This window comes from Salminus brasiliensis, chromosome 6, assembly GCF_030463535.1.
Source record: "Salminus brasiliensis chromosome 6, fSalBra1.hap2, whole genome shotgun sequence".
NCBI classification, from domain to species: domain Eukaryota; kingdom Metazoa; phylum Chordata; class Actinopteri; order Characiformes; family Bryconidae; genus Salminus; species Salminus brasiliensis.
This window is the reverse complement of record NC_132883.1, coordinates 42,532,513-42,544,752: the sequence shown is the minus strand read 5'-3', so window position 1 is coordinate 42,544,752 and position 12,240 is coordinate 42,532,513. Positions and strand designations below refer to the sequence as shown.

The window sequence follows — 12,240 nt, the reverse complement described above, 5'->3', positions numbered from 1 at the left end:
CCCCCCCCCCCCCCCCCTCTCGTCTACACTGTTAAAAGTAGAAGATCCTTGAAGAACGTTTTGGAGGTTCTTTAATTTGGAACTGTGGAGGAACGTCAGAATCTCCAAACGTTTCTCAAGGACCTTATTCTTCGAACACTGTATGAGGCCCCCTGTGGACGCTCAATACCACCACCTCATCCCCAACTCCCCAACTAATCCCAAAAGTATTGGATGGAGCACCAACCATCATTCCAGAGAACACTGGAGAACCACTGTTCCATAGCTCAATGCTGCTGGGGGGGCTTTATACCCCTTACTCTAGCCCACACCTGGCATTAGGCAGTATGGTGCCAATAGGGTCATGTTCATCTACTACAGAGAGTCCTACTCTATTGGCAATACTTCTCTACACAGACTAGACAGGCTGTGAGTGATTTCATTAGAAGAGGTGTCCACAAATATTTGGACACACACACACACATATATATATATATATATATATATATATATATATGTGTGTGTGTGTATATGTATATATGTATGAAGAAAACAAAGAAAACAACTACTCGCCCTTTAGTCTTACTGACTCACCTGATTGAATCTTTATTGAGGCAAATAATGAAGGTTTAATATTGAGATTGTAACTTTAAAAAGGTCAATTAGCAGCACTGGAGGCAGTAAACACCACAGCCAGTGAAGTTCTGATTACAGTACACTGTGTGAGATATGGCTGGATCTTGTCAGCAGTCTCTGAGATCAGTCGGCTCTGTGCGGAACCCTTCCCCTCGCTTTCAAGCTCAAGCTAAATGCTGCCCTCTTCTGGTCACCTGTGGCAACACTGATCACACACTGTGTTACCAGCAAGTAGCTAAACTTATTCTTTGCTGCAGTAAAATACAAGGACAGATATAATCACTCACTCACACACACACACACACACACACACACACACACACACACACATACATTTATATACATATACACAAATACAAACACTGAATCCGTAAAACCCTGAGAATGCTGGTTTGCTCTGTTGGACACTGAAGGGGTTTGACCCTCAGAAGAAATAGACCTGCTCATACGCAGTGAAGTTTGCTACATAAAGAGGGTTGAGGTTGTATATGAGCGCCCGGTCCTCGTCCTCAACTCGACTGAAGTGGTGTAAACTTCTCCTTCCTACACAGAGAGAGAGAGAGAGACAGTCAGTCAGCGTGGAAATTCTGAAGAAAAAAGTCAAAAATATACTGGAAATCAAAATCAACTCCAATATTACTCCACTGATTAAGAATACGCTATACTGACAAAAGTATTGGGACACCAACTCTACTCACAGTTTGTTCTGAAATCAAGTTCTTAAAGAGCTTATGCTGTTTTTGTTTTTTGCTGGAGTAGCTGCCTCTACTGTCCAGGGGAGAAGGCTAGGCTTTAAAATCTGCTAGATGGTTTTTGGAGGAGCATTGCTGTGAGGATTTGATTGCATTCAGCAACAAGAGCATTAGTGAGGTCAGGCTGGTGGATGATCATCCCCCACTCCCAAACTCATCCCAAAAGTACTGGATGGATCACAAACCATCATTTCAGTGAGCACAGTTCCTCCACTGCTTCACAGCTCAATGCTGCTGGGGGGCTTTATACCCCCTCCCTCCCCTCTAGCCCATGCCTGGCATTAGGCAGCATGGTGCCAATAGGCTCCTGTCTATTCATCTGCTCCAGAGGGTCCTATTCTATTGACAATGCTTCTCTACTAGGGACTAGGCATGCCCTATGTGCACATGGGTGTGAGTTAAAGTAGCTGAATGCATTTATTAGAAGGGGTGTCCACAAACTTTTGGACATCTGGTGTATAACGAATCAAAAGGCATTCACCTTCATTCACAAAGAATTCAGCCAGCAGGGATGCCACGCGGACGGCGTTCCTGGAATGTGGGAAGTTGTAGAGAGGGTTCCACTGGAAACGATTCACCTCTGGATGCCACTGAACGCCATAGAAGGGGTACTTCCTGCCTGGAGAGCAATCAGACCAGGAGAGAACACTTCCCTTCAGCAGCTGTAACTCATCCTTTAGCAGTACATACAGGCGGCACACTCATGACACACTCTACAACCATGTGGGTGTTAGTCAGAAAGTGGTAACCCCAGGCGATTACTGCAGTGACGCATCTCTCGCCCTTCCTCAATACCTTCCATAGTGGAGACGAAGACGACGCCATTCTCTGCTCTGTTCGTGGACAATATGGAGAAGAAGCCGCTTAGCTTCTGGCTTCCTTTGAACACCTGAAAGGTTCCAAAAAAAGGACAGGCGTTAGTTTTTTAAAGCTGTGACAAATTTGAAACCAATGGAATGCAATCTTACAGAGCTTCACGTGGAAACACCTGTTCAGTCACGCCATAATGGTGGAAATTCCCAGTCAGCGCTTCCTCCGTCAGGGCTCTCAGCAGCTCAGGTGGAAAGCCCTCAAACACGCGGCTGGAGGAGGCCTCTGTCACAGACCAGAAAGACTTCAGCTTTATGGACACAGATTCACAAAGACTACACCATGCCTGGTCCTGGACTAAATGAAAGTAAAGCAGGGCTGATTTACCACTGAAAAGCCTTTTTTAAGATCAGCCAGGCTCTGGGAAACCAGTCCCAAGAGATGCAGCAGAACTACAGCACACCCTTAGCATACAGGGTTCTATATGGTACCAGCCAAAGAACTCTTTAACCAGCCAAAGAACCCTTTAACCAGCCAAAGAAATCTTTAACCAGCCAAAGAACCCTTTAACCAGCCAAAGAACTCTTTACCCAGCCAAAGAACTCTTTACCCAGCCAAAGAACTCTTTACCCAGCCAAATAACCCTTTAACCAGCCAAAGAAATCTTTAACCAGCCAAGGAACCCTTTAACCAGCCAAATAACCCTTTAACCAGCCAAAGATCCCTTTAACCAGCCAAGGAACCCTTTAACCAGCCAAATAACCCTTTAACCAGCCAAGGAACCCTTTAACCAGCCAAATAACCCTTTAACAAGCCAAGGAACCATTTAACCAGCCAAATAACCCTTTAACCAGCCAACGAACTCTTTAACCAGCCAACGAACTCTTTAACCAGCCAAATAACCCTTTAACCAGCCAACGAACTCTTTAACCAGCCAAATAACCCTTTAACCAGCCAAAGAACCATTTAACCAGCCAAAGAACCCTTTAACCAGCCAAAGAAATCTTTACCCAGCCAAAGAACCATTTAACCAGCCAAAGAACCATTTACCCAGCCAAAGAACCATTTAACCAGCCAAAGAACTCTTTACCTAGCCAAAGAACCATTTAACCAGCCAAAGAACTTTTTAACCAGCCAAAGAACCATTTAACCAGCCAAAGAACTTTTTAACCAGTCAAAGAACCATTTAACCAGCCAAAGAACTTTTTACCCAGTCAAAGAACCATTTAACCAGCCAAAGAACCCTTTAAGTGTTAATGGTTCTATATAGAACCCATGCCTTTGCTAAACATCTCCATAGAACCAATGAAAACCATGTATCCCCATTTTTTGCCCATGGTTTTTCTCCATGGTTTGAACACTGTAGCTGCTTCTATACACTGTGTACAGAAGTTATTCTGGACGAATGGACCAATAGAAATGCTCTAAATGACCTGAAATAAGCTCTTATTTTACATTGACTTCCATTCAGAGTTAAGGGCATTTTGGAGATGTTGTTTACTGGACAGCGACGATACACTGCTATCAGATAGGCTTCACTGTTTACAGGCATTGCAGGTATCTTCTACTTTCGCAGTTCTTCTGCTAACTCTTGCTATTATTATAATGATGCTGATGCTGATTATTATTATTATTATTATTATTATTATTATTATTGTTACTTTTATTCAAATTAAATGGGTTAAAGGTTAAGAACAGCTTTAAACTGTGACCCTAGATGGTTCCAGTTGAGAGGTTTGGGATCTGTTTATGGTTTTTATGGTCAAAACAGAGAGCAAGGACTAGGGCTAAAGTCTTACCCACTGTGTACTAATAATAATTACTGAGTAATTATTAACAGCAAGTGTGTGAGGAGTTCGACTGGTTTCACCCTGGTTTTCTGGATAATTTGACAGTCACGATGTAAACAGAGTCCTTACAGTGTAACCAGGCCCCCCCTATTTCTATATTCTATATTTACCATCCAAACCCACCGCTGAATCTACACACCCTCACTGAGTCGGCGATGGTGAAACGGTCTTATTTTCATACTATTTTGCCTTAAAAACTCCCTCTCTGGACTAAGACTGGGGTGACTGACCCCGGACCACTTAGAATGACTGTTGAATGTTTCCCTGTGTACCCTGTTATTATGTAGACCTTTTGAAACGCCACTTTAGGCCTGGAGATCTGAAACAAGAGCTGAAACAGCACCTGAGGTCAAGATCTGGTTTCAGGCTGAACTACATGGAGACTGAAATTGTTTTTGTCGTAGTTGTAGATTGTTGTTCAATCTAGGGATGGGCGATATGGTGAAAATACTTTTGATAATACTGAGGTGACATAATCTATAAATCTAAAATATGGGAAAGATGTTTTCATGATATAGACAGAGTGACATATAGACAGAACACAGTGATGTGCACTCCGTCTGATTAAACCAGTCAGGTAATGAAACCTGCCGTTGATCAGTGATTAATAAGCACTAAAAAAATCCTCGATATGCTGAGAAAAGCACGAATGTATCACAATACGATAAAATATCATCATATTGCCCAGCCCTAGTTCAATCCCAATTCTTATCCCAGGTGATTTCAATTGTGAGCAGTGGTAAACTGCAATTCCCAATAAGTCCCAATTGCACAACAAATGTAATAAATAAAGAAACAAATAAATAAATAAAATGTAAAAATAGCAAAAATCCCTGTAGAGAAAAGAGGCAGAAGAATGACACAACTATGGAAATACTGCCTGTGGTCTCTACTGGGTCAGCATGTTGTAGCACGTCCAACAATCCCGACAAAGTCAATGCAAACGTCAGCTGGATTATAAAAAGCAAATGGGAGTCACAGTGTCAGTCTGCATAATACTTATAATATTGAGGTTAATAATATTGATTTATAATCTAGAAATCAACAATACGTGAAAGATATTTTCGTGATAGACCGAGAGTCTTAAAAAAACTATTATACATTACTCTCCCGTACTGAACACAGTGATGTGCACTCCGTCTGATTAAACCAGTCAGGTAGTAAAACCTGCTTGGTTAATAAGCACTAATAATATCCTCGATATGCTGAGAAAAGCATAAATGTATCACAATATGATAAAATATCGTCATTTTGCCCAGCCCTAGTTTAATCCCAGGTGATTTTAATTGTGACCAGCGGTAAACTGCAATTCCCAATAAGTAACTTATTGGGAAATTCCATAATAAATGTAATAAATAAATATATAAATAAATAAAAATTAAAAATAGCAAAATTGATCGACATTGAACCCTGTAGAGAAAAGAGGCAGAAGAATGACACAACGCTGGATGGGTCAGCATGTTGTAGCATGTCCAACAATCCCGGCAAAGTCAATGCAAACGTCAGCTGGATTATAAAAAGCAAATGTGAGTCACAGTGTCAGTCTGTCAGCCTAACAGGTCACATGCTTCCACCTCCTCCTATGGGCATGACATGAACATGGCAGTACGATACCATAGGCCTTTGATAATGAAACCTACATGATCAATATTACGGATATGATGTATGCCTCTAACTGAGTTCATGGAGTTAATACTAAACCTGAGGTGAGGTTCAGGGGCAGGGAAACGTTCTCTGCGATCGTCTTGCTCAGCAGGTTCTCTTCAGCCACCAGAAAAGTGAGGAGCTGGAAGCCCATACACGTGCCCCATATTGGGAAGTAGTCGCCCACATCGTTGGCCTGGGAGAGCAGCAAAAACAGAGCAAGGTTAAGTGCAGTGAGGCAGAACCTGAAGTGACCTGCCCACTGCTCAGTGAGGAAGTGGCCACTGCACTTCACCTGCCGGGCTTTTGTTTCCCTATTGAAGCAAAATAAAAACAAAAACAGTTGCAGTCGCACTTCTGCTCTGTTCTGTTGACAATTACAGAAATAATGCACTTGTTCCATTAGAAGATAAAGTATATACACGCTATTCAGTCATCAGGCCCCCCACCAATCACTACCCATACCAGACCGGCGGCACACCCTCCTACCACTGCTACCTGTTTAGTGACCGTGTTCAAACCTAAATGGACTCATAACTATCTGTCACTATTAATATCACCACTATTAACTATCTGCTGTATCTGGTTTGGTCATTTTTATCAATAATTAATAAATAGTTCTGATCAGAGTAGGACGGGTTGGGTCCCCCTTGTGAGTCTTGGTTCCTCTAAAGGTTTCTTCCTCCAGCTCTGAGGCAGTTTCTCCTAGCCACTGTCGCTGTTGGCTTAATTTTTTTAATTATCATACAGTTGTAAAAAGCTATATATAATAAAATTATATTATTATTATTATTATTATAAAATAATTTTGACTTGACTATTCATTTTTTTATTAATTCACTTCTATTTTCTGACTCCATAAAGTCTAGAAATGGAGACTATAGAACACGAGAGGGAGTGTCTTCATCAAAAAGAGCCTATCAGTTGCTGGATACTCCCCCAAACAGGGGAGGGTACGCATGTCCCCCTAAATGTGGAGATCTGTAGCCAGAACGGGTCGAAAAATCAGCTGCTTTGTCCATTACTGAGCCGAACGCTACAAACTGCTCATGAGTTTTTTGTCAGATTTTATCAGTGATGTCAAATATGGGCTTAAAATGATAAATCTGACCTTCAGCTTCCAGCAGTTTGGTCTACACTCATTCATACAGATGGGAGCTCAGAAATGACAGCACTGCGTGAACAGACTTGCTTTTAGGGGCTTCGGCTCAGCTCAGCCTTTTCAACTGTAGTCAACGCGTCAGCAGAGTGATTCAAAACTGCTGTAATCACAAATATCAGAGCAGTTAGACCGCTTCGACCAATCAGACTGTGAGGTCCGAACTTCCTGTTGTATAATTGTTATACATATATTTTCCTATTCAGACTACAGCAGTTTAGCCCCGCCCCTTCACGGGCGTTTTGGTCTGGATTGTTTTTTGAATGAGGTCAAATACAGTGGTCAAAGAGTACAGAGCTCATTATTCACAAAGAAAAATATATGTTGTGGTCGTCGCGTAAAAAAACCTTGTATCTCCATTCTCATCGCTTTTGGACATAATTGTTGTTCTTTACACTGTATCAAATGAGGCCATGATGAACGGGCCTTTAGAGATGCTCCAAAATGACTTCTTAAATAAAGGGCCCAGCCCTTATATATAGGGCCCAGTCTATTTTCACGCCTCTTGCCTGTGTTGTTTAAACAGCAGCGCGGTGGTGTGCGGTGGTCTCGAAATGAGGGGTGTTCAGGTCAATTTCTGGAGTATTGCTGTGTATCTTGGCCACGGAAAACACAGGAGGAGCTCCACTGACTGATAACAGTCTAGACAGACGTTCGTCAACAGTCAGACGTTCGTTGCTATCTCGGCAGTGAATTGTCAACACAGGCGCGTGCAGCCTGACGCTCGTACACCCCCGCCTGTTACATACATATGGACACAGCAGTGCATAAACACATAGCGCGGCCAATTGGCAGCTATGCAAACTTTTACGTCAACAATAAACCGAAAGAAATTAATTAAATATTTAATAACATTATTCTAGAGCCGAGGAGCTCCACCGCTTCAGCAAGCCTTCCCAGACCGCCTCGCAAATAGCAATCCACCAAAGTCAGACCGCACCTGCTCTTAAAGGGAACAGCGAGCAACACGCTGATTGGTTTATTACTGCACGTTACACCCAAAACACACCCATGATTGATTAGGCAAGGCAAACTTTTCCCATTGTTACCATAGCAAAGACACACGAAAGGTGGCTCGCCGAAAGATCGTGAAAATAGAGCCCAAAATATTTTTACATTGACTTCCATTACTGTTATTTTCCTTCTCTTTTTGGATTTTGGGGATATTAGGTTTGGGCGTGAAAGCAACATATGCATAACATGCACAACCCAACAAGTACAACACAGCTTACAGCTCTACCCCATTACCTGTGAGTACTGCTAATACACTAAGTGTAAGGACGCTATCAGTCCAGCACTGGTGTGACTGTGTATCTGAACCAGACGAATCAGATGCTAAACCTCTGCTTCGTTATGAGGAAGGTGTTCGGTTTCATGAACAGGTAGCAGCAGTGCACACTCTGACAGGCTCCCAGTACTTAGACATGCTACTCATTTACCTTAATCGCCAGCCTGAAGTAAATCTGAGCAGTGCGGGAAAAATCTGATGTCTCCAGGTCGGATGCTCCACCAATGAGAAGAAGCCTGTCAGAAACAAGGCGAAGTCAGACAGACAGTCAAAAAATACTCCCTCAAATATTTAAATGTTTATGAAACCGTTAAAAAATGAAGATTTAAAGAAGTTAGATCTGAAGAAGTCAAAAATAAAAAATATAAAGTAAGCAGATCAAATTCATTAAATTCAATTTCTATTTTGTATTTTCTATTATTTCTTATTATTGTTTCTATTATTATTTTTTATTAGTAGTAGTAGTAGTTTATTATTGTTGTTTTTATTATTATTTGCTATTATTTCTATGATTATTTTTTATTAGTAGTAGTAGTTTATTATTTTTTATTATTATTATTTGCTATTATTTCTTCTTATTATTTCTATTATTTATTTTTATTAGGAGCTATTCATTATTATTTGTTTGTAATTATTATTATTATTAGTAGTAGTAGTTTGTTATTATTATTTTTTATTATTATTTGCTATTATTTCTTATTATTATTTCTATCATTTATTTTTATTATTAGCTATTTATTATTATTATTATTATTATTATTATTAGTAGTAGTAGTAGTAGTAGTAGTTTGTTATTATTATATTTTATTATTATTATTTGCTATTATTTATTTTTATTATTTCTATTATTTCTTCTAATTATTATTATTTGTATTTCTATTATTTTAATATAAATATTTTTTCTATTTTGTAAATATGTGCCCTTTTTACTACCATGAGGGACGAAGCAGCTAGGTTTTTCACTCACCTTTACACCTGTGTAATGTGATGTGACAATAAGCCTGATTTGATTTCTTAAATATTTTACCCAGCAGACCGTATAACGTACTATATGCATGCTGTATTTATAATTTTACCTCATTTTATGGCACAAATCCTAGTTTCTACCTCCTTTTAGGGTTTAAATCAGAGTTGTTATGTCAGGACGACATTCAGAGCAGCTTTCACAACAAGGCATCATGGATCACGGAGGAACCCAAAACAAACCAGGTTGGCCAACAGTGCTTGGAATTTCCTTACTGCAGGGAAGTGCGCATACAATCAGCAGATTACAACATTCCCAACATCAACATGGGTTCTGGTTTTACCAGCCTGCCTCGTGACTCACAGGCCTTTCACAGGCCTAGCTAAAGAGCCGAAGGTGTGCGCTTAGTCGGCACCTTCAGTACAGACCTCTGATTACAGATGACTTTTTATTATTTTATTTATTATTCTTTATTCTATTTATTCTTTAGTGTATTTAGTATTTTTTTCTCCAAGTGTATTACCTGTAAACAGTCTGTGTGTTTGTCACATGTCATACTTGTGTTGCTCTTACCAAGTAAAATTCCTTCCATGTTTAACATACTTGGCGAAATAAACAGATTCTGATTCTGATTCTGATTCACTGACATTTTTTCTTTCTTTTTAAGAACTTACACAACTGTCACAGCTTAAGCATTGTGGAAATATTAGAAACAAATCCAAGTCAAAAAGTTCTGATTTTATATGGATCAATTTTTGGGAATGCAGGTATTTTGTACAGATAGTAGAGCCGGGCAATATGACGATATTTTATCGTATTATTTAGTTATCATGATACACAATAAGCTTTTCTAAGCATATGGATGAGAAGGTTAGTGTTTAATAAACACATGTTTTTAGTCTGTGATTACATGTATTGTGATAAATATCATTTATCGAAAAGAAAATTCTGTTATTATTATCTTTATTATTATTATTTGCTATTATTTCTTATTATTATTTATATTATTTATTGTTATTTGTATTATTAGCTATTAGTTATTTTTTATTAGTAGTAGTACACAATATGCTTGATACATAATATGCTTTTCTAAGTACTTTCTGTTTAAGTCTAATAAACACATGTTTTCAGTCTGTGAATTACATGTACTGTGATAAATATCATTATCGCAAAAAAGTCTTAAAATATGTTGAGATAGTATTTTTACAATATCACCCAGCTCCAATAGATAGTCTGTCTGTATAAATAATCATTAAAGGTTTCTTTCAGATCTCACTAAATTAAAGTATTTTACACAAAATAATAACATCTGCAAACAAAATATGCTGCATTTTTTTAAATACATCAAGCATCTTAGACATGCTACATTTTAAATACAAGTCAAGCATCTTAAAATGTATATAACTACATATAGTTTTATACATATTTTGAATTTATAACATTTACTTTTCAATTTGATTCTCAGCATTTTGCTTGAAATTTGTGTTAGTTTGTGTAAAAATGACAAATCTTAACTCCATATATGCTGGCCAAATGATTGTGGCTCCAGTGCAAAACTAAAGACGCAAACTCTGCCATCAAACATATTTTGGCCCACAAACTGAGCAGGAGGTCCGAGGAAATTGGTGTAAATGTGATTCTTTAGTGAACTAACCTTTTAGAAAAGGAAAAACCTAAACAGGGACACCTACCCATTGATTGACTGGAAGATGTTCTCATGCTCCTCTCTGGTCTGGTTCAGCCTGAAATATAAAATGATCCATATTATAATAATAATATATCCATATATATTCAGATATAATATTACATATTAAAGATATTGAGAAGCGCTCTAACCGCTCTGCTATTTCACCATAACAGCAGGAAAGGTTTGTTGACAAACACTGAGAAGGAATCGAGATAATTATATATATATATTTATATATATACATACACTTTACTATACTATATATATATATATATATATATATATATATATATATATATATATATATATATATATATATATATATATCATTTTATTTATTTATTTTTATTTAAATGATAGTATTAGAGTTTAAACTAAAACCACTAAACACAACCATTTTAGTTTTATTAAAAATTAATAAACCCTTTATGTTTCATCCTCTTAACTCCATCAGGCCCATTACACAATTCTGTTAGACATTTTTTTGACAATTTTTAGAGAAAAGTCTGTGATTTATAGGTAAAAACTTAACTAGTTTAAGTGCTTAAAAGATCTAGTCTTGATGACAGGGAGCACTGCAGCCAGTTCAGTCTTAAATATTCCAATCTGTCACATCCCAACCTAAACTACACCACGCATAAGAGAGCTGGATTTTCCAGGGTTTGAGTGGGTACCTAGAATAATCCACCTGTGGTGGGAAAATCTGACCGTGGAATTGAAACTGTGACGAAGAAAAGAACTGGGACGTAAAACAACTGGAATTTGGATCTGGAATGACTGTAAAGGCTCCAGGACCAGACTGACGCTCCACCGCACTACATCAAGAGTGCCTAATGCAGCCGATGGAGCAGGAGCAGGCTTACCGAATGGGAATCACTCTGCCTCCACCTGACTCGACGTATTTTACATAGGATGACGGGATGTAGGTCCGTCCATACGGCTTCATTTCGTGGTCAGTCACCTCCTGAGTCAAAATACCTTTAAAAAGCAGAACTGAAGGTCACTGTGTGGATCTGGGGGTCCATGCTCTGGCAGCATAAGACTGCAGTCTTTTCATACACTGACCTCAGCTCCACGCACTTCAAGCAAATTCTGAATGATCTACGCTCGACATATTACATACACCAGTCAGCCATAACATTAAAACCACCTGCATGACAGCTAAACATCTACATAATACTGTAATGTCCTGTAGTGTCGGGCACCTAGATGTTAGCAGCAGATTCAAGACTGCACCAATGAGCCTTGAGCACCCATGATCTGTTACCAGTTCACCAGTTGTCATTCTGGTGCAGCAGTTTGGGTAGATACTGAACACTGCAACCCAGGAACAACCCACATGACCTGCCTGATGGTCTGGAGAGGTTCTGACCCAGTCCTCTAGCCAGCACAGTCTGGGTCTTGACCATTTGTCCTACTTCCAATACAATTACTATTAGAACTCACTGTTCACTTGCTGCCTAATATACCC

General features: G+C 39.0%; 1 protein-coding gene across 1 annotated transcript in view; it reads right to left on the bottom strand.

Annotated features, from left to right (window-relative positions):
• Nucleotides 1-581: 581 nt before the first annotated feature.
• The window catches only part of LOC140556997 (gamma-glutamyl hydrolase), a 12,191-nt gene continuing 532 nt past the window's right edge, over nucleotides 582-12,240 (bottom strand). The window contains exons 2-9 of the mRNA XM_072681122.1: nucleotides 11,633-11,747; nucleotides 10,774-10,824; nucleotides 8,270-8,354; nucleotides 5,729-5,867; nucleotides 2,356-2,462; nucleotides 2,163-2,256; nucleotides 1,849-1,986; nucleotides 582-1,158 (exon numbers count right to left, since the gene is read on the bottom strand). Of these exons, the coding sequence (XP_072537223.1) occupies nucleotides 1,040-1,158; nucleotides 1,849-1,986; nucleotides 2,163-2,256; nucleotides 2,356-2,462; nucleotides 5,729-5,867; nucleotides 8,270-8,354; nucleotides 10,774-10,824; nucleotides 11,633-11,747 (848 nt within the window). The 3' untranslated portion in view covers nucleotides 582-1,039. The remainder of the gene's footprint in view (nucleotides 1,159-1,848; nucleotides 1,987-2,162; nucleotides 2,257-2,355; nucleotides 2,463-5,728; nucleotides 5,868-8,269; nucleotides 8,355-10,773; nucleotides 10,825-11,632; nucleotides 11,748-12,240) is intronic.